At 27.2% G+C, this 22938-nt stretch overlaps 1 protein-coding gene across 1 annotated transcript in view; it reads left to right on the plus strand.

The window, feature by feature from the left end:
- LOC130902602 (ATP-binding cassette sub-family G member 1-like) overlaps nucleotides 1–22385 on the plus strand; it is a 40966-nt gene extending 18581 nt beyond the window's left edge. Inside the window, exons 5-12 of the mRNA XM_057814836.1 lie at nucleotides 8633–8778; nucleotides 9735–9973; nucleotides 10436–10537; nucleotides 14960–15105; nucleotides 20629–20797; nucleotides 20864–20964; nucleotides 21066–21218; nucleotides 21567–22385. Of these exons, the coding sequence (XP_057670819.1) occupies nucleotides 8633–8778; nucleotides 9735–9973; nucleotides 10436–10537; nucleotides 14960–15105; nucleotides 20629–20797; nucleotides 20864–20964; nucleotides 21066–21218; nucleotides 21567–21911 (1401 nt within the window). The 3' untranslated portion in view covers nucleotides 21912–22385. The remainder of the gene's footprint in view (nucleotides 1–8632; nucleotides 8779–9734; nucleotides 9974–10435; nucleotides 10538–14959; nucleotides 15106–20628; nucleotides 20798–20863; nucleotides 20965–21065; nucleotides 21219–21566) is intronic.
- Nucleotides 22386–22938: the final 553 nt, after the last annotated feature.

A 22938-nucleotide genomic window follows, 5' to 3' on the forward strand; every position in this document is an offset into this window, starting at 1 on the left:
CGTATTATTTGTTTTGATCTGTTTACGTAAGGAAAATTTCGATGTTGTTTTTTTGTTTTGTTGGCTATTAGTCGAAAGCTATTAATTTGTAATTAAAATGTATTCAATCATCGGTATTTTTCTTCAATTTTCACAAAATTAATGGGAATTTATCAAAAATAGGTTAATTCATCTTTGATATTTGTTATACAGAATTAGAAACATATTTTTTGGAAATTTATTTTTCGAAAATTGTCTAGGAAACGTGAATTTTCAAAAAAGTATATTAATGATTCGAAAATTATCGAAAGTGTATCGAAAAAAAAAAAAATTTCCTGAATCAAAAAATTATACAGGAATTTGCCTAGCAAGCGAAATTACGAAAAATATTTTCAAAAACGAGAATTATATAAAAAAATATTAAGGAAACGATATATTTTTGAAAAAATTTACGAAAAGCGATAATTTTTGGAAAAAAGTATTCGGAAAAAATTGTGAATTATGGAAAAAAATTACTCGAAAAACGAAATTCTCAAAAAAAGTGATTGGAGATCGACAATTTTTTCAAAAAATAAACATAAAGAAACCAAAAAATTGAAATAGAAAGCCCAGATTCTCAAAAAAGTATAGTTTTGTCAAAAAAATTGATTATTCAGTGAGAATTTCAAGAAAAAAGTATCTAAAAAGCTAGAAATATGAAAATTGTGTTCGAAATACGAAGCTCGCCTTCCAAAAAGGGTTTCCAAAAGACAAAGATTATCAAAAAAGTGCGAAGGACGCTAGAATTCTCCAAAAACATCTAAAAATCTGAATTCTCGAAAAAAAAATTTACGAGATGCGAGAATTCTAAAAAAAAATAACCAGGAAACGAAAATTTCTAAAAAAAGGGCCTAGGAAGCGAATATTGTCAAAAAAGATTTCCAGGATGCTGAATTTTTGGAAAACAATGTACAGAAAAGCAAGAATTCTCAAAAAATAATTACCAGAAAACGAAAATTTCCAAAAAAAGGACCAAGGAAGTGAAGATTCTCAAAAATGGTCTTTAAGAAGATAAATTTCTGAAAAAAAATTGTCCAAGAAGCGAAAATTTAACAAAAAAATAACCAGAAAACGAAAATTTCCAAAAATGGTCTTTGAGAAGATGATTTTTTGGAAAAAAATATACAGAAAAGCAAGAATTCTCAAAAAATAATTACCAGAAAACGAAAATTTCCAAAAAAAGGGCCAAGGAAGTGAAGATTCTCAAAAATGGTCTTTAAGAAGATAAATTTCTGAAAAAAAATTGTCCAAGAAGCGAAAATTTAACAAAAAAATAACCAGAAAACGAAAATTTCCAAAAATGGTCTTTGAGAAGATGATTTTTTGGAAAAAAATGTACAGAAAAGCAAGAATTCTCAAAAAATAATTACCAGAAAACGAAAATTTCCAAAAAAAGGGCTAGGAAGCGAATATTATTAAAAATGGTATTTAAGAAGATGAATTTCTGAAAAAAAATTGTCCAAGAAGCGAAAATTTAACAAAAAAATAACCAGAAAACGAAAATTTCCAAAAATGGTCTTTGAGAAGATGATTTTTTGGAAAAAAATGTACAGAAAAGCAAGAATTCTCAAAAAATAATTACCAGAAAACGAAAATTTCCAAAAAAAGGACCAAGGAAGTGAAGATTCTCAAAAATGGTCTTTAAGAAGATAAATTTCTGAAAAAAAATTGTCCAAGAAGCGAAAATTTAACAAAAAAATAACCAGAAAACGAAAATTTCCAAAAATGGTCTTTGAGAAGATGATTTTTTGGAAAAAAATATACAGAAAAGCAAGAATTCTCAAAAAATAATTACCAGAAAACGAAAATTTCCAAAAAAAGGGCCAAGGAAGTGAAGATTCTCAAAAATGGTCTTTAAGAAGATAAATTTCTGAAAAAAAATTGTCCAAGAAGCGAAAATTTAACAAAAAAATAACCAGAAAACGAAAATTTCCAAAAATGGTCTTTGAGAAGATGATTTTTTGGAAAAAAATATACAGAAAAGCAAGAATTCTCAAAAAATAATTACCAGAAAACGAAAATTTCCAAAAAAAGGGCCAAGGAAGTGAAGATTCTCAAAAATGGTCTTTAAGAAGATAAATTTCTGAAAAAAAATTGTCCAAGAAGCGAAAATTTAACAAAAAAATAACCAGAAAACGAAAATTTCCAAAAATGGTCTTTGAGAAGATGATTTTTTGGAAAAAAATGTACAGAAAAGCAAGAATTCTCAAAAAATAATTACCAGAAAACGAAAATTTCCAAAAAAAGGGCTAGGAAGCGAATATTATTAAAAATGGTATTTAAGAAGATGAATTTCTGAAAAAAAATTGTCCAAGAAGCGAAAATTTAACAAAAAAATAACCAGAAAACGAAAATTTCCAAAAATGGTCTTTGAGAAGATGATTTTTTGGAAAACAATGTACAGAAAAGCAAGAATTCTCAAAAAATAATTACCAGAAAACGAAAATTTCCAAAAAAAGGACCAAGGAAGTGAAGATTCTCAAAAATGGTCTTTAAGAAGATAAATTTCTGAAAAAAAATTGTCCAAGAAGCGAAAATTTAACAAAAAAATAACCAGAAAACGAAAATTTCCAAAAATGGTCTTTGAGAAGATGATTTTTTGGAAAAAAATATACAGAAAAGCAAGAATTCTCAAAAAATAATTACCAGAAAACGAAAATTTCCAAAAAAAGGGCTAGGAAGCGAATATTATTAAAAATGGTATTTAAGAAGATGAATTTCTGAAAAAAAATTGTCCAAGAAGCGAAAATTTAACAAAAAAATAACCAGAAAACGAAAATTTCCAAAAATGGTCTTTGAGAAGATGATTTTTTGGAAAACAATGTACAGAAAAGCAAGAATTCTCAAAAAATAATTACCAGAAAACGAAAATTTCCAAAAAAAGGACCAAGGAAGTGAAGATTCTCAAAAATGGTCTTTAAGAAGATAAATTTCTGAAAAAAAATTGTCCAAGAAGCGAAAATTTAACAAAAAAATAACCAGAAAACGAAAATTTCCAAAAATGGTCTTTGAGAAGATGATTTTTTGGAAAACAATGTACAGAAAAGCAAGAATTCTCAAAAAATAATTACCAGAAAACGAAAATTTCCAAAAAAAGGACCAAGGAAGTGAAGATTCTCAAAAATGGTCTTTAAGAAGATAAATTTCTGAAAAAAAATTGTCCAAGAAGCGAAAATTTAACAAAAAAATAACCAGAAAACGAAAATTTCCAAAAATGGTCTTTGAGAAGATGATTTTTTGGAAAACAATGTACAGAAAAGCAAGAATTCTCAAAAAATAATTACCAGAAAACGAAAATTTCCAAAAAAAGGACCAAGGAAGTGAAGATTCTCAAAAATGGTCTTTAAGAAGATAAATTTCTGAAAAAAAATTGTCCAAGAAGCGAAAATTTAACAAAAAAATAACCAGAAAACGAAAATTTCCAAAAATGGTCTTTGAGAAGATGATTTTTTGGAAAACAATGTACAGAAAAGCAAGAATTCTCAAAAAATAATTACCAGAAAACGAAAATTTCCAAAAAAAGGACCAAGGAAGTGAAGATTCTCAAAAATGGTCTTTAAGAAGATAAATTTCTGAAAAAAAATTGTCCAAGAAGCGAAAATTTAACAAAAAAATAACCAGAAAACGAAAATTTCCAAAAATGGTCTTTGAGAAGATGATTTTTTGGAAAACAATGTACAGAAAAGCAAGAATTCTCAAAAAATAATTACCAGAAAACGAAAATTTCCAAAAAAAGGGCCAAGGAAGTGAAGATTCTCAAAAATGGTCTTTAAGAAGATAAATTTCTGAAAAAAAATTGTCCAAGAAGCGAAAATTTAACAAAAAAATAACCAGAAAACGAAAATTTCCAAAAATGGTCTTTGAGAAGATGATTTTTTGGAAAACAATGTACAGAAAAGCAAGAATTCTCAAAAAATAATTACCAGAAAACGAAAATTTCCAAAAAAAGGACCAAGGAAGTGAAGATTCTCAAAAATGGTCTTTAAGAAGATAAATTTCTGAAAAAAAATTGTCCAAGAAGCGAAAATTTAACAAAAAAATAACCAGAAAACGAAAATTTCCAAAAATGGTCTTTGAGAAGATGATTTTTTGGAAAACAATGTACAGAAAAGCAAGAATTCTCAAAAAATAATTACCAGAAAACGAAAATTTCCAAAAAAAGGACCAAGGAAGTGAAGATTCTCAAAAATGGTCTTTAAGAAGATAAATTTCTGAAAAAAAATTGTCCAAGAAGCGAAAATTTAACAAAAAAATAACCAGAAAACGAAAATTTCCAAAAATGGTCTTTGAGAAGATGATTTTTTGGAAAAAAATGTACAGAAAAGCAAGAATTCTCAAAAAATAATTACCAGAAAACGAAAATTTCCAAAAAAAGGGCCAAGGAAGTGAAGATTCTCAAAAATGGTCTTTAAGAAGATAAATTTCTGAAAAAAAATTGTCCAAGAAGCGAAAATTTAACAAAAAAATAACCAGAAAACGAAAATTTCCAAAAATGGTCTTTGAGAAGATGATTTTTTGGAAAAAAATGTACAGAAAAGCAAGAATTCTCAAAAAATAATTACCAGAAAACGAAAATTTCCAAAAAAAGGGCCAAGGAAGTGAAGATTCTCAAAAATGGTCTTTAAGAAGATAAATTTCTGAAAAAAAATTGTCCAAGAAGCGAAAATTTAACAAAAAAATAACCAGAAAACGAAAATTTCCAAAAATGGTCTTTGAGAAGATGATTTTTTGGAAAAAAATGTACAGAAAAGCAAGAATTCTCAAAAAATAATTACCAGAAAACGAAAATTTCCAAAAAAAGGGCCAAGGAAGTGAAGATTCTCAAAAATGGTCTTTAAGAAGATAAATTTCTGAAAAAAAATTGTCCAAGAAGCGAAAATTTAACAAAAAAATAACCAGAAAACGAAAATTTCCAAAAATGGTCTTTGAGAAGATGATTTTTTGGAAAAAAATGTACAGAAAAGCAAGAATTCTCAAAAAATAATTACCAGAAAACGAAAATTTCCAAAAAAAGGGCCAAGGAAGTGAAGATTCTCAAAAATGGTCTTTAAGAAGATAAATTTCTGAAAAAAAATTGTCCAAGAAGCGAAAATTTAACAAAAAAATAACCAGAAAACGAAAATTTCCAAAAATGGTCTTTGAGAAGATGATTTTTTGGAAAACAATGTACAGAAAAGCAAGAATTCTCAAAAAATAATTACCAGAAAACGAAAATTTCCAAAAAAAGGACCAAGGAAGTGAAGATTCTCAAAAATGGTCTTTAAGAAGATAAATTTCTGAAAAAAAATTGTCCAAGAAGCGAAAATTTAACAAAAAAATAACCAGAAAACGAAAATTTCCAAAAATGGTCTTTGAGAAGATGATTTTTTGGAAAACAATGTACAGAAAAGCAAGAATTTCAAAAAATAATTACCAGAAAACGAAAATTTCCAAAAAAAGGACCAAGGAAGTGAAGATTCTCAAAAATGGTCTTTAAGAAGATAAATTTCTGAAAAAAAATTGTCCAAGAAGCGAAAATTTAACAAAAAAATAACCAGAAAACGAAAATTTCCAAAAATGGTCTTTGAGAAGATGATTTTTTGGAAAACAATGTACAGAAAAGCAAGAATTCTCAAAAAATAATTACCAGAAAACGAAAATTTCCAAAAAAAGGACCAAGGAAGTGAAGATTCTCAAAAATGGTCTTTAAGAAGATAAATTTCTGAAAAAAAATTGTCCAAGAAGCGAAAATTTAACAAAAAAATAACCAGAAAACGAAAATTTCCAAAAATGGTCTTTGAGAAGATGATTTTTTGGAAAAAAATGTACAGAAAAGCAAGAATTCTCAAAAAATAATTACCAGAAAACGAAAATTTCCAAAAAAAGGGCCAAGGAAGTGAAGATTCTCAAAAATGGTCTTTAAGAAGATAAATTTCTGAAAAAAAATTGTCCAAGAAGCGAAAATTTAACAAAAAAATAACCAGAAAACGAAAATTTCCAAAAATGGTCTTTGAGAAGATGATTTTTTGGAAAACAATGTACAGAAAAGCAAGAATTCTCAAAAAATAATTACCAGAAAACGAAAATTTCCAAAAAAAGGACCAAGGAAGTGAAGATTCTCAAAAATGGTCTTTAAGAAGATAAATTTCTGAAAAAAAATTGTCCAAGAAGCGAAAATTTAACAAAAAAATAACCAGAAAACGAAAATTTCCAAAAATGGTCTTTGAGAAGATGATTTTTTGGAAAACAATGTACAGAAAAGCAAGAATTCTCAAAAAATAATTACCAGAAAACGAAAATTTCCAAAAAAAGGACCAAGGAAGTGAAGATTCTCAAAAATGGTCTTTAAGAAGATAAATTTCTGAAAAAAAATTGTCCAAGAAGCGAAAATTTAACAAAAAAATAACCAGAAAACGAAAATTTCCAAAAATGGTCTTTGAGAAGATGATTTTTTGGAAAACAATGTACAGAAAAGCAAGAATTCTCAAAAAATAATTACCAGAAAACGAAAATTTCCAAAAAAAGGACCAAGGAAGTGAAGATTCTCAAAAATGGTCTTTAAGAAGATAAATTTCTGAAAAAAAATTGTCCAAGAAGCGAAAATTTAACAAAAAAATAACCAGAAAACGAAAATTTCCAAAAATGGTCTTTGAGAAGATGATTTTTTGGAAAACAATGTACAGAAAAGCAAGAATTCTCAAAAAATAATTACCAGAAAACGAAAATTTCCAAAAAAAGGACCAAGGAAGTGAAGATTCTCAAAAATGGTCTTTAAGAAGATAAATTTCTGAAAAAAAATTGTCCAAGAAGCGAAAATTTAACAAAAAAATAACCAGAAAACGAAAATTTCCAAAAATGGTCTTTGAGAAGATGATTTTTTGGAAAACAATGTACAGAAAAGCAAGAATTCTCAAAAAATAATTACCAGAAAACGAAAATTTCCAAAAAAAGGACCAAGGAAGTGAAGATTCTCAAAAATGGTCTTTAAGAAGATAAATTTCTGAAAAAAAATTGTCCAAGAAGCGAAAATTTAACAAAAAAATAACCAGAAAACGAAAATTTCCAAAAATGGTCTTTGAGAAGATGATTTTTTGGAAAAAAATGTACAGAAAAGCAAGAATTCTCAAAAAATAATTACCAGAAAACGAAAATTTCCAAAAAAAGGGCCAAGGAAGTGAAGATTCTCAAAAATGGTCTTTAAGAAGATAAATTTCTGAAAAAAAATTGTCCAAGAAGCGAAAATTTAACAAAAAAATAACCAGAAAACGAAAATTTCCAAAAATGGTCTTTGAGAAGATGATTTTTTGGAAAACAATGTACAGAAAAGCAAGAATTCTCAAAAAATAATTACCAGAAAACGAAAATTTCCAAAAAAAGGGCTAGGAAGCGAATATTATTAAAAATGGTATTTAAGAAGATGAATTTCTGAAAAAAATTGTACGAGATGCGAGAATTCTCAAAAAATAATCACCTGGAAACGAAAATTTCTAAAAAAAAGGGCCTAGGAAGCGAAGATTGTCAAAAAAGATTTCCAGGATGCTGAATTTCTGAAAAAAATTGTCGAAGAAACGAGAATTTGTGAAAAAATGTCTGAGAACCCAGAATTCTGTAAAAAAAATAGTCTAGGAAGTAAATATTAGCAAAATCGGTTTATAAGAAGCTGAATTTCGGAAAAAAACCGAAAATTTAAAAAAAAAATATTCAGAAACGATGTTTAGAAAAGCTAGAATCCTCAAAAATATCAAACGAACTAGAATTTTTGAAAAACTTATTAAAAAAAAAACTGTACCGAAAACGTAAAAAATCCAACCCATCATTTGACATTTCCTCCAAGAGGTCCCTCCATTCCTTCTCTCCTTCTAAATTTATTCCAAAGATTTCTCCCTATTTTTCCTTTTTTTTTTTCATTGTTCGTTTCGTTTTTTTGAAATTTGTACGCGTCCCAATTCTAACCTCCAAATCCGAAACATCCTCGTTCATTTATTTTTCATTCGGTACAATCGGAATATTCCTTCCGCATTTATTTTATCGTATTTTTATCGACGAATTAATATACAAACATTGTGAGGCGCGAGTACGAAAAATAATAAAAAAAAAAAAAATAGAAAACGGGTCACGAACTAATCTCATCGAGATAATTCTTCGGTCGTTTCCTTTAAAAGAAAAAGATACGGAACGCCCTTGACACCAACCGTCATCGCTTCGATTCTTTTCCGATTTTATTTATAACTTCGAAAACAACATTCTCAATGGCAAACGTACCAAGAGTCAATGTCGAGATGCGTACGAGGCAACATTAGATATTATAAAAATATTTATCAAAATTCCAAACCGAAATCATTGTTTACGTAAAATCGAATCAATTAAACGAAGGAAACTACCCAAAACAAAAAAAAAACACGAGGATAAGGATATTGGCACATTTTTTCGTTTATCGGAAAGTTTATTGGTTAAAAATGTTGTTGGAACGCGATTTATTACGTAAAAAACAGTCGAGTGATGAAATTTTCACGTCGAAATCGAATGGCCTGTGAATTTGATATATATATATACATATATATATATGTATATATATATATATATATATATATATATATATATATATATATATATTTTTTTGTTTTATTGTTTGAAGGTATCGAAAGTTTTGCAAATGTTGGGTCTGGATTTGTGCCAACACACGTTAACTTCCAGATTATCTGGAGGACAAAGGAAACGACTCGCCGTAGCTTTGGAATTACTCAGTAATCCTCCGATTTTATTTCTCGACGAACCCACCACGTAAGTAAATATCGATTGACATCATTTTATCGATTAATTTCAACAGTTACCCCGTAACGTGAAAAAACTTTTCCAATTTTCCAACTTCTGAACACATTTTTCCACTTATGAAAAGAATTTCCTTCTTTTCGAAAAACTTTTCCATTTTTCTCAATCCAGTATTCCACTTCTAAAGTCATTATTCCACTTCTGAAATCTCTATTCTACTTTGTGAAGTCATTATTCCACTTCTGAAGTCTTTAATTCACTTCTAAAGTCTCTATTTCACTTCTGAAGACTCTATTTGACTTTGTGAAGTCATTATTCCACTTCTGAAGTCATTATTCCACTTCTGAAGTCATTATTTCACTTCTGAAGTCTCTATTTCACTTCTGAAGTCTCTATTTCACTTCTGAAGTCTCTATTTCACTTCTGAAGTCTCTATTTCACTTTGTGAAGTCATTATTCCACTTCTGAAGTCATTATTCCACTTCTGAAGTCTTTATTTCACTTCTGAAGTCTCTATTTCACTTCTAAAGTCTCTATTTCACTTTGTGAAGTCATTATTTCACTTCTGAAGTCTCTATTTCACTTCTAAAGTCTCTATTTCACTTTGTGAAGTCATTATTTCACTTCTGAAGTCTCTATTTCACTTCTAAAGTCTCTATTTCACTTTGTGAAGTCATTATTCCACTTCTGAAGTCATTATTCCACTTCTGAAGTCTTTATTTCACTTCTGAAGTCTCTATTTCACTTCTGAAGTCTGTATTTCACTTCTGAAGTCTCTATTCCACTTCTGAAGACTCTATTTGACTTTGTGAAGTCATTATTCCACTTCTGAAGTCTCTATTTCACTTCTAAAGTCTTTATTTCACTTTGTGAAGTCATTATTTCACTTCTGAAGTCTCTATTTCACTTCTGAAGTCTCTATTTCACTTTGTGAAGTCATTATTTCCATTTCCATTTTTATGTTTCAGTGGTTTGGATAGTTTGTCTTGCACTCAATGCGTGTCGCTTTTCAAAAATCTCGCTCTAGAAGGAAGAACCGTCATAGCGACAATTCATCAACCTTCCGCGTTGCTTTTCGAAATGTTCGACAAAGTATACGCCCTATCCGAAGGGAAGTGCATATACGATGGTAGATCGAACGATTTGGTACCGTTTTTGGACAAATTCAATCTCAATTGTCCGCCTTACCACAATCCCGCCGATTTTCGTAAGTATTCAAATCGCGACAACAACAAAAAAAAATTCAATTACGTAAAACCGATTCGTTCTATTTTATCTATTTAAATTTACATTTAATCAATATTAACCTTGATATTTTGAATACAATCATTTTTTTTTTATTACATTTTTTTTCCGAATCGAATTTTCGACCTTGGGTTTGATGAAAGGTTCGACCTAAATCGAATTATTATCGTTTCAGTCGCGTACTTAAACGATTTTATCCCGATAAGAATTTTTTATTTTTTTTTTTGTAATTTTCACATCGACGTTTTTATATATTAACATCGCATTCTAGATAATTCGATTCCTGGAAATCTCTAGATGACGTAAACAATCACGAAAAACACGGTTTCGGTTCGTATTTTCGTATAATTTTGTATTTTTTTTTTTTTTTGACGTTCCCGATTCGAAATTTTGACTTTGAAATCGTACTATTTTCAAATTACAGTAATCGAAGTAGCCATTGAGGAACACGGTGCCGATATTAACAAACTTTCCGAAATGGTCGAATCCGAACACAAAAATATATTTGAAAATAACGATTTTACAGGTGAGATTTTTTTTTACTTTTCGATATATTTCGAATCGAATCACCCTGTATATCGGTAATTCTGGATGAGTAATAGAATAAATTTGTACGGTTTGTTATATCGCCCTGTAGAAACGTTTTCAATAGATTTCAAAATATTTTAATTATATAAATTGATGATCAAATTGTTTATTGTATCACCCTGTAGGAAATTGCGAATTTTTTTTGCGAAAACTGAAGTTGAAAACGTCGAAAAACTGAATATTTTCAATCATTTATGTCATGGATCAAATGATAGAGAGTCGTCCTTATAAATATATTCAAATTATTTGATGTGTCACCCTGTAGGAAATTAAAAGTTTTTTTTTGAAAGTCGACGTCGAAATTGGGCGAAAAACTGAATAATTTAATCAGTTTTTGCTCAGGAAAAAAAAATATAAATAAATAGAAATCGTCGTTATATATTTGTATCACCCTGTAGAAAACCAGAACATTTTTTGCGACAGTCGACGATAAAAATGACAAAAAACTGAATATTTTCAAGCATTTACGCCACGAAAAAAAAATGAACAAATAAATGGTGAATTCGTTTGATGTATCACCCTGTAAAAAAATTATGATTTTCCTCGAAAGTTATTTTCTACGTTCGACGTCAGAAATGAGAAAAAACTACTATAGAAACAAATAAAATGGTTATCGTCGTTATAAAAATATTTGGATCGTTTGGTTTATCACCCTGTAGAAAAATAAATGGATAATTTCGAAATGACGTCACAATAAACCGCCATATTGACTTGACTTTCATTACTATTAGTAATTGTGACTTATTTTTATTATTTTTTTTTTGACATAAAATATTTTTATTCATTCACGCTGTATATTAAGATCCTCGTTATTCAAAAACATACAGGAATAGTATAATTCATCACCCTGTAGAATGGTTCGTCGCCCTGTAGAAAATTACGAAAACTTTTCAATAGATAACGTCGAAAACTGGAAAAAAAATTATTTTTATTCGTCCACGCTGTATATTAAGATCCTCGTTATTCAAAACCATACAGGAATAGTATAATTCATCACCCTGTATAATGGTTCGTCACTCTGTAGAGAATTACGACAAGTTTTCAATAAATAACGTCGAAAACTGGAAAAAAAATTATTTTTATTCGTCCACGCTGTATATTAAGATCCTCGTTATTCAAAACCATACAGGAATAGTATAATTCATCACCCTGTATAATGGTTCGTCACTCTGTAGAGAATTACGACAAGTTTTCAATAAATAACGTCGAAAACTGGAAAAAAAATTATTTTTATTCGTCCACGCTGTATATTAAGATCCTCGTTATTCAAAACCATACGAGAATAGTATAATTCATCACCCTGTATAATGGTTCGTCACTCTGTAGAGAATTACGACAAGTTTTCAATAAATAACGTCGAAAACTGGAAAAAAAATTATTTTTATTCGTCCACGCTGTATATTAAGATCCTCGTTATTCAAAACCATACGAGAATAGTATAATTCATCACCCTGTATAATGGTTCGTCACTCTGTAGAGAATTACGACAAGTTTTCAATAAATAACGTCGAAAACTGGAAAAAAAATTATTTTTATTCGTCCACGCTGTATATTAAGATCCTCGTTATTCAAAACCATACGAGAATAGTATAATTCATCACCCTGTATAATGGTTCGTCACTCTGTAGAGAATTACGACAAGTTTTCAATAGATAACGTCGAAAACTGGAAAAAAAATTATTTTTATTCGTCCACGCTGTATATTAAGATCCTCGTTATTCAAAAACATACAGGAATAGTATAATTCATCACCTTGTAGAATGGTTCGTCACCCTGTAGAGAATTACGACAAGTTTTCAATAGATAACGTCGAAAACTGGAAAAAAAATTATTTTTATTCGTCCACGCTGTATATTAAGATCCTCGTTATTCAAAACCATACGAGAATAGTATAATTCATCACCCTGTATAATGGTTCGTCACTCTGTAGAGAATTACGACAAGTTTTCAATAGATAACGTCGAAAACTGGAAAAAAAATTATTTTTATTCGTCCACGCTGTATATTAAGATCCTCGTTATTCAAAACCATACGAGAATAGTATAATTCATCACCCTGTATAATGGTTCGTCACTCTGTAGAGAATTACGACAAGTTTTCAATAAATAACGTCGAAAACTGGAAAAAAAATTATTTTTATTCGTCCACGCTGTATATTAAGATCCTCGTTATTCAAAACCATACAGGAATAGTATAGTTCATCACCCTGTAGAATGGTTCGTCACCCTGTAGAGAATTACGACAAGTTTTCAATAGATAACGTCGAAAACTGGAAAAAAAATTATTTTTATTCGTCCACGCTGTATATTAAGATCCTCGTTATTCAAAACTATACAGGAATAGTTTAATTCATCACCCTGTAGAATGGTTCGTCACTCTGTAGAGAATTACGACAAGTTTTCAATAAATAACGTCGAAAACTGGAAAAAAAATTATTTTTATTCGTCCACGCTGTATATTAAGATCCTCGTTATTCAAAACTATACAGGAATAGTTTAATTCATCACCCTGTAGAATGGTTCGTCACTCTGTAGAGAATTACGACAAGTTTTCAATAAATAACGTCGAAAACTGGAAAAAAAATTATTTTTATTCGTCCACGCTGTATATTAAGATCCTCGTTATTCAAAACCATACAGGAATAGTATAATTCATCACCCTGTATAATGGTTCGTCACTCTGTAGAGAATTACGACAAGTTTTCAATAAATAACGTCGAAAACTGGAAAAAAAATTATTTTTATTCGTCCACGCTGTATATTAAGATCCTCGTTATTCAAAACCATACGAGAATAGTATAATTCATCACCCTGTATAATGGTTCGTCACTCTGTAGAGAATTACGACAAGTTTTCAATAAATAACGTCGAAAACTGGAAAAAAAATTATTTTTATTCGTCCACGCTGTATATTAAGATCCTCGTTATTCAAAAACATACAGGAATAGTATAATTCATCACCTTGTAGAATGGTTCGTCACCCTGTAGAGAATTACGACAAGTTTTCAATAGATAACGTCGAAAACTGGAAAAAAAATTATTTTTATTCGTCCACGCTGTATATTAAGATCCTCGTTATTCAAAACCATACGAGAATAGTATAATTCATCACCCTGTATAATGGTTCGTCACTCTGTAGAGAATTACGACAAGTTTTCAATAAATAACGTCGAAAACTGGAAAAAAAATTATTTTTATTCGTCCACGCTGTATATTAAGATCCTCGTTATTCAAAACCATACAGGAATAGTATAGTTCATCACCCTGTAGAATGGTTCGTCACCCTGTAGAGAATTACGACAAGTTTTCAATAGATAACGTCGAAAACTGGAAAAAAAATTATTTTTATTCGTCCACGCTGTATATTAAGATCCTCGTTATTCAAAACTATACAGGAATAGTTTAATTCATCACCCTGTAGAATGGTTCGTCACTCTGTAGAGAATTACGACAAGTTTTCAATAAATAACGTCGAAAACTGGAAAAAAAATTATTTTTATTCGTCCACGCTGTATATTAAGATCCTCGTTATTCAAAACTATACAGGAATAGTTTAATTCATCACCCTGTAGAATGGTTCGTCACTCTGTAGAGAATTACGACAAGTTTTCAATAAATAACGTCGAAAACTGGAAAAAAAATTATTTTTATTCGTCCACGCTGTATATTAAGATCCTCGTTATTCAAAACCATACAGGAATAGTTTAATTCATCACCCTGTAGACTGGTACAACACCCTGTAAAAACATTATGAAAATTTCTTAATAGATAATGTCGAATACTGAAAAATAAACTTTTATATTTGTCCACTCTGTATATTAAGTTTTTCGTTATTCAAAAACATACACGTGTAGTGCAGTTAATCACCTCGTAGAAACAAGAAAAAAATGTATACAGTGGATATTGATAATTACAAAAAAAAAATGAATTTGCAACGTTGTCTAATTCATCGAATTTTAACGAATTGTAAGCGCCATCTATCGTAAAGCTAAGAACTACAACCGAGGTCGTTAAACTGTAGATTTCTTTTATACAGTTACCATCCGATCGGTGACGTGGAGCAAAGAGACGCGATTTTATTTTTATCTCATTTTAACCTCAACATATTTCATACAGGGTATCGTGAAACGTATTTTACTATTGATAATTTCGATTTTGTGTCACTACTGGATTCGTTTAAAGAAAATTCGAGGTTTCGATGGAAAAATTTCGATATGAACCTTAATCGACATTATTTATACGAAAAACAAAACCGTATAAATAGAAGTTTGAAGTTATACGGGGTGTTCTATTCGATAATACGAGGGGTAGTTGAAATGTGAGATTCGTTTGTGTGGAATCGGGTGAATTTGACGTTTCAGAAACCGGAAAATTGACGAAATGCGATTTATTCGAAGAGAAAAAAATCGGCATATACCCAGACGATTCGAAAATAGTACCGGCGGCGATCGTTATGCAATTTTTACTGTTATATAAAAGGAATCTTCTCACCATAAAACGATGTTACGTAAGTTTTATATTTTAATGGTTGATTTTTTATTTTTTTTTTTCTCGTTTCAGTGTCATTGTTAATGAATTCGTCATATATTGCAACACGTGTCGACGTTTTATTTCTAATATTATTTATTTTTACATATTCAATTTTAATGAGGGGAATTCGTTTGTGTCATTGACATTTTTCAAAATTTATAGTCGAAATTTGGGTCGAACAAATATTTTTCGTTATCTGTTAACAAGTTGAAATTAAATAAAAATTAATTTGTGATGTAATTATGATAATAATTTGATAAAATATAATAATTGTTGATCTTGAACAAAATATTTTTAATTAATTATATCGAGTCAAATGATATAATTGCACCAATGATGTATTTTAATGATGTGTTTTCGATAATTTATTTTTTTTTTATTGTTTTAATTTTTAATTGCTTACGTATTTAGTCTCTACAATTTTGTACTTTGTAATGAAAATATGACGAATTTTATTGTTTTTGTAACGATATATTTGAAAAATTTCGTTTTTTTTGGAAATATTTTTTGGAAAATTTCTCAAATTTTATATACAAAATACTCGTTACCGCCAAAAGGTCGTATGGAAATTATTTTTGAAATTTAATGAAAGATTTTGATATTCAGTTTTGGGATTTTGTTTTTATTTTTTCAAAATTCGTGAAATTTTTTTTTATTTGATAGTTGATATAAGGGAAAATTGATAAATTGATTGTTTGTTTGTTAATTGGGTTAGAAGTGCGGAAAAATTGATTTTTTTTAGAGAAATTTCGATTTTTTTGAAAATTTAATTGAAATTTTCCCGTTTTTCCATGTGAATCAATCGTTACTCTTGAGTTTATGATTATAAGAAAATTTTGAATCATTAAAATTAACAACTAGAAGTGAAAACATTCATTTTTTCAATTTTTATTAGGGAAAATTTTTATTTTCATCAAAATTTAATGAAAATTTTTCAATTTTCTATCGAAAACTTGAGTTTATGTGTATAAATAAATTATTAGCTTTTCTTATTCATAAAAAATGGAAAAATTATTGATTTTTGAATTTTTATTCAGGAAAATTTCGGTTTTCTCCAAAATTTTAGGAAATTTTCCAGATTTTCCATCAAAAACTTTCATTTCTCTTGAGTTTATGTCTATAAATAAATTATTAGCTTTTCTTATTCATAAAAAATGGAAAAATTATTGATTTTTGAATTTTTATTCAGGAAAATTTCGGTTTTCTCCAAAATTTTAGGAAATTTTCCAAATTTTTTATCGAAAACTTTTATTTTTCTTGAGTTTATGTCTATAAATAAATTATCAGCTTTTCTTATTCATAAAAAATGGAAAAATTATTGATTTTTGAATTTTTATTCAGGAAAATTTCGGTTTTCTCCAAAATTTTAGGAAATTTTCCAAATTTTTTATCGAAAACTTTTATTTTTCTTGAGTTTATGTCTATAAATAAATTATCAACTTTTCTTATTCATAAAAAGTGGAAAAATTATTGATTTTTGAATTTTTATTCAGGAAAATTTCGGTTTTCTCCAAAATTTTAGGAAATTTTCCAGATTTTCCATCGAAAACTTTTATTTTTCTTGAGTTTATGTCTATAAATAAATTATCAGCTTTTCTTATTCATAAAAAATGGAAAAATTATTGATTTTTGAATTTTTATTCAGGAAAATTTCGGTTTTCTCCAAAATTTTAGGAAATTTTCCAAATTTTTTATCGAAAACTTTTATTTTTCTTGAGTTTATGTCTATAAATAAATTATCAGCTTTTCTTATTCATAAAAAATAAAAAAATTATTGATTTTTGAATTTTTATTCAGGAAAATTTCGGTTTTCTCCAAAATTTTAGGAAATTTTCCAAATTTTCCATCGAAAACTTTCATTTCTCTTGAGTTTATGTCTATAAATAAATTATTAGCTTTTCTTATTCATAAAAAATGGAAAAATTATTGATTTTTGAATTTTTATTCAGGAAAATTTCGGTTTTCTCCAAAATTTTAGGAAATTTTCCAAATTTTTTATCGAAAACTTTTATTTTTCTTGAGTTTATGTCTATAAATAAATTATCAGCTTTTCTTATTCATAAAAAATAAAAAAATTATTGATTTTTGAATTTTTATTCAGGAAAATTTCGGTTTTCTCCAAAATTTTAGGAAATTTTCCAAATTTTCCATCGAAAACTTTCATTTCTCTTGAGTTTATGTCTATAAATAAATTATTAGCTTTTCTTATTCATAAAAAATGGAAAAATTATTGATTTTTGAATTTTTATTCAGGAAAATTTCGGTTTTCTCCAAAATTTTAGGAAATTTTCCAAATTTTTTATCGAAAACTTTTATTTTTCTTGAGTTTATGTCTATAAATAAATTATCAGCTTTTCTTATTCATAAAAAATAAAAAAATTATTGATTTTTGAATTTTTATTCAGGAAAATTTCGGTTTTCTCCAAAATTTTAGGAAATTTTCCAAATTTTTTATCGAAAACTTTTATTTTTCTTGAGTTTATGTCTATAAATAAATTATCAGCTTTTCTTATTCATAAAAAATAAAAAAATTATTGATTTTTGAATTTTTATTCAGGAAAATTTCGGTTTTCTCCAAAATTTTAGGAAATTTTCCAAATTTTCCATCGAAAACTTTCATTTCTCTTGAGTTTATGTCTATAAATAAATTATTAGCTTTTCTTATTCATAAAAAATGGAAAAATTATTGATTTTTGAATTTTTATTCAGGAAAATTTCGGTTTTCTCCAAAATTTTAGGAAATTTTCCAAATTTTTTATCGAAAACTTTTATTTTTCTTGAGTTTATGTCTATAAATAAATTATCAGCTTTTCTTATTCATAAAAAATAAAAAAATTATTGATTTTTGAATTTTTATTCAGGAAAATTTCGGTTTTCTCCAAAATTTTAGGAAATTTTCCAAATTTTTTATCGAAAACTTTTATTTTTCTTGAGTTTATGTCTATAAATAAATTATCAGCTTTTCTTATTCATAAAAAATAAAAAAATTATTGATTTTTGAATTTTTATTCAGGAAAATTTCGGTTTTCTCCAAAATTTTAGGAAATTTTCCAAATTTTCCATCGAAAACTTTCATTTCTCTTGAGTTTATGTCTATAAATAAATTATTAGCTTTTCTTATTCATAAAAAATGGAAAAATTATTGATTTTTGAATTTTTATTCAGGAAAATTTCGGTTTTCTCCAAAATTTTAGGAAATTTTCCAAATTTTTTATCGAAAACTTTTATTTTTCTTGAGTTTATGTCTATAAATAAATTATCAGCTTTTCTTATTCATAAAAAATAAAAAAATTATTGATTTTTGAATTTTTATTCAGGAAAATTTCGGTTTTCTCCAAAATTTTAGGAAATTTTCCAAATTTTCCATCGAAAACTTTCATTTCTCTTGAGTTTATGTCTATAAATAAATTATTAGCTTTTCTTATTCATAAAAAATGGAAAAATTATTGATTTTTGAATTTTTATTCAGGAAAATTTCGGTTTTCTCCAAAATTTTAGGAAATTTTCCAAATTTTTTATCGAAAACTTTTATTTTTCTTGAGTTTATGTCTATAAATAAATTATCAGCTTTTCTTATTCATAAAAAATAAAAAAATTATTGATTTTTGAATTTTTATTCAGGAAAATTTCGGTTTTCTCCAAAATTTTAGGAAATTTTCCAAATTTTCCATCGAAAACTTTCATTTCTCTTGAGTTTATGTCTATAAATAAATTATTAGCTTTTCTTATTCATAAAAAATGGAAAAATTATTGATTTTTGAATTTTTATTCAGGAAAATTTCGGTTTTCTCCAAAATTTTAGGAAATTTTCCAAATTTTCCATCGAAAACTTTCATTTCTCTTGAGTTTATGTCTATAAATAAATTATTAGCTTTTCTTATTCATAAAAAATGGAAAAATTATTGATTTTTGAATTTTTATTCAGGAAAATTTCGGTTTTCTCCAAAATTTTAGGAAATTTTCCAAATTTTTTATCGAAAACTTTTATTTTTCTTGAGTTTATGTCTATAAATAAATTATCAGCTTTTCTTATTCATAAAAAATAAAAAAATTATTGATTTTTGAATTTTTATTCAGGAAAATTTCGGTTTTCTCCAAAATTTTAGGAAATTTTCCATCGAAAACTTTCATTTCTCTTGAGTTTATGTCTATAAATAAATTATTAGCTTTTCTTATTCATAAAAAATGGAAAAATTATTGATTTTTGAATTTTTATTCAGGAAAATTTCGGTTTTCTCCAAAATTTTAGGAAATTTTCCAAATTTTTTATCGAAAACTTTTATTTTTCTTGAGTTTATGTCTATAAATAAATTATCAGCTTTTCTTATTCATAAAAAATAAAAAAATTATTGATTTTTGAATTTTTATTCAGGAAAATTTCGGTTTTCTCCAAAATTTTAGGAAATTTTCCAAATTTTCCATCGAAAACTTTCATTTCTCTTGAGTTTATGTCTATAAATAAATTATTAGCTTTTCTTATTCATAAAAAATGGAAAAATTATTGATTTTTGAATTTTTATTCAGGAAAATTTCGGTTTTCTCCAAAATTTTAGGAAATTTTCCAAATTTTTTATCGAAAACTTTTATTTTTCTTGAGTTTATGTCTATAAATAAATTATCAACTTTTCTTATTCATAAAAAGTGGAAAAATTATTGATTTTTGAATTTTTATTTAGGAAAATTTCGATTTTCATTAAAATTTTACGGAAATTTTCCAGATTTTCTATCGAAAATAATCAATCCTCTTGAGTTTATGGTTATCGATCGAAAAAACTCGAAAAAATTATTGAAAAACTAAAATTTTGAGTAAATTAGATTGTACATCAAAAAAACTGAAATTTTCTTAAATATACACAAAAATATAAAAAATTCATTTTTTGTAATTTGAAAAAATGGAAAAACTCGAAAGAAATTTTATATAGAAAATCATTATCAATGAATATTTTGATATTTAATTAAAAAAAAAACAAAATTTCATCAATATTGATTTCAAAAACCACATTTTTTCAAAAAATAAAGAAAATTCTTGAAAATTGATACGCAGTAATATTAAAAATTAATTTTTTGAAATTATATCTGTGAAAAACTAAAATTTTGACAAAATTCGATTGGAGATACTAAAAAAAAAAAATAAAATTTCAAATAAAAATTATAAAAATACTTGAAATTTTACATAAAAAATCATTTTTAATGAATATTTTTATATTTAATTTTCGAAAATCTGCATTTCTGGATAAATTGATTTCAAAAATTACATTTTTCCAAAAAATCAAGAAAATATTTTAAATTTATTATACAAAATAATTACTAATAAATATTTTGAATTTTAGTTTTGAAAAAACAAAAATTTTGACAAAATTCGAATAGAAAAAATCCTCAAAAAAACTCCAATTTCCCTGCACGGGAATTTTCCATTAGAAAAATCAAAATAAAATATTAATGTAGAAATTTACTTTCGGAAAAATACTCGATTCAAAAATTGGTATATTTTTCCTTTTAGGTACCGGCGTTGAACAGAATTCTGGCCCACATAATAATCGGTTTAATATTCGGTTATTTATATAGGAGCGTCGGCAAAGGGGCCAACACAATATTAGCCAATTACGTATATTTATACGGCACTTTATTACTCACAGTTTATACTGGAGAAATGCCCGTTACTTTATCATGTGAGTTTTAAATCCCGTCTCATCATTAATATTCATTTAAAAAAAAAAATAAAAATTCTTTTCCAGTCCCCCTCGAAATGAAAATATTATCCAGGGAACATTTCAACAGATGGTATAAATTAACACCGTACCTGTTATCTGTGATATTAGTAGAGATACCTTTTCAAGTAAGTTGTAACATCCCCTCGTATATATTTATATATATATATATATATATATATATATATATATATATATAATTTTTAATTTTTTTCAATTTTTTTCGTAGGTGATATGCACCTGGGTGTACGTAGGGATAAGTTACTGGTTGACCGAACAACCCTTAGATTTTAGGTTAATACTGTTCGTTATATTCGTTACGGCGAGTTCTTTATGCGCCCAATCCATGGGGTATTTTATTGGTTCGACTACTCCAGTCAAGGTGAGGTCAAGGTTTAATAATAATTATTTCAATTTTCTGGTTTCGCCACTTTTTCCGCTTTGCTTCAATTTTTGTATGTCGCCATCTAATAGTCAATAGTATAACTACTAATGGCCATTACGACATCTTATAGTAGATTCCTATATCGACATCGCCATCTAATTGTCAATAGTATAACTATCAATAATAGTTTCCTATATTATCGATATCGCCATCTAATGTTCGATAGTATAACTAATTAATGACCATAACGCCGTCATCTAGTAGATTCCTATATTATGTATAATATCGATATCGCCATCTAGTTGTCTCTGTAGTATTAATAAATTAAATATTTTTTGTTTACAGGTAGCAGTATTTACAGCACCAGTGATAGCATGTTTCTTATCAGTTTTCGGTTTCTGTATAAGATCCTACGATACGCCGTATTTATTCAAACCGGTATTTTTTATAAGTTATTTCAGAGCCGCTTTTCAAAGTATCGTTTATACTATGTACGGTTTAAACAGGAATCAATTGTATTGTCCTTCCGAAGAGGAATATTGCCATTACAAGGATCCCGTTAAATTTTTATCGGAAATGGATATGGTCGATATCGATTTGGTTACAAACATTATCGTTATCGTTGTCGTTTGGTCTTTCATGCACGCCGGTACTTATTTGACGTTGTGGTTGAGATTGAATAAAAGATGATGGGTGTTCCGGGATGGTATATATACCCAATGTTGAACGACGTTTTTTTTTTATTAAAGTATTATAAAAACTGTTTAACCAAAGAAAAAAATCGATTATTGAAAATTTTATTTGGTGCGATGTTTGGGTGAATAAAAAATTGTTTTCAGTGTATTTTACTTTCTATCTGTTTATTTCGATAACATTATGTTTTATCGGATTTAGTTTTTGACGCACTCGTTAGAAAAAAAAATGCATGGTAATTAAATTCGTCGCCAAATATTTCAAAGAATGACAACAGATTTTTGTTTTTTGCTCGAAAATAGGGAAAATAGAAGAAGAAACGTTTAAAATAATTGTGACTTTTCGAGCAAATTTCTGCAAGTATTTTTGTTTGTATTTATTAATGTTTTTTCGTAGTGTAACTTTGCTAGTCATTTCTAACTAATACGGTGGAGATTTGTACTGGAATAATAAATATTTAACAAAAGAAAATTGATCGTTTTATTTAATTTTCCTCTCCGACGTCCTTAATTTTGATTAAACTTCTACTTTTGGTAGCCACCCGGTATACGAATTGGATTTATAATACATACCCCTGTATAAAAATCACTGCACTAATTGAAGTGAATTAAAAAAAAGTTAATATTTTCGTCGTCCCCTCGTATTTTGGTTCAATCAAAAAATTAAATTTTGATATATTTTCTTGAAAAAAACTGTGTTCTCATATTATCGCGGGTCCCTCGTATTTAAATAAATAATTGTATCACTAACACTATTTATCAAAGCGTATAATCGATCGATCAATAAATCGAATCGATATAGTATCGATTCGACTAGAGTACACAAATTTATAATCTCAATATTATATCAAAAGTGTATAACAAATACTTATAAATTCAATATAATTGAAATTTTTACAAGTGAATGCGAAAAATTATAAAACCGCGACATCTTTTATCAAACATACAAAGCTCAATTATGTATTGGATATATCTATGATCTTCAATAATCGATTTAATTCTATGATTGACAGTTCTCACGGAAT

The sequence above is a fragment of the Diorhabda carinulata genome, chromosome X, assembly GCF_026250575.1.
Source record: "Diorhabda carinulata isolate Delta chromosome X, icDioCari1.1, whole genome shotgun sequence".
NCBI classification, from domain to species: domain Eukaryota; kingdom Metazoa; phylum Arthropoda; class Insecta; order Coleoptera; family Chrysomelidae; genus Diorhabda; species Diorhabda carinulata.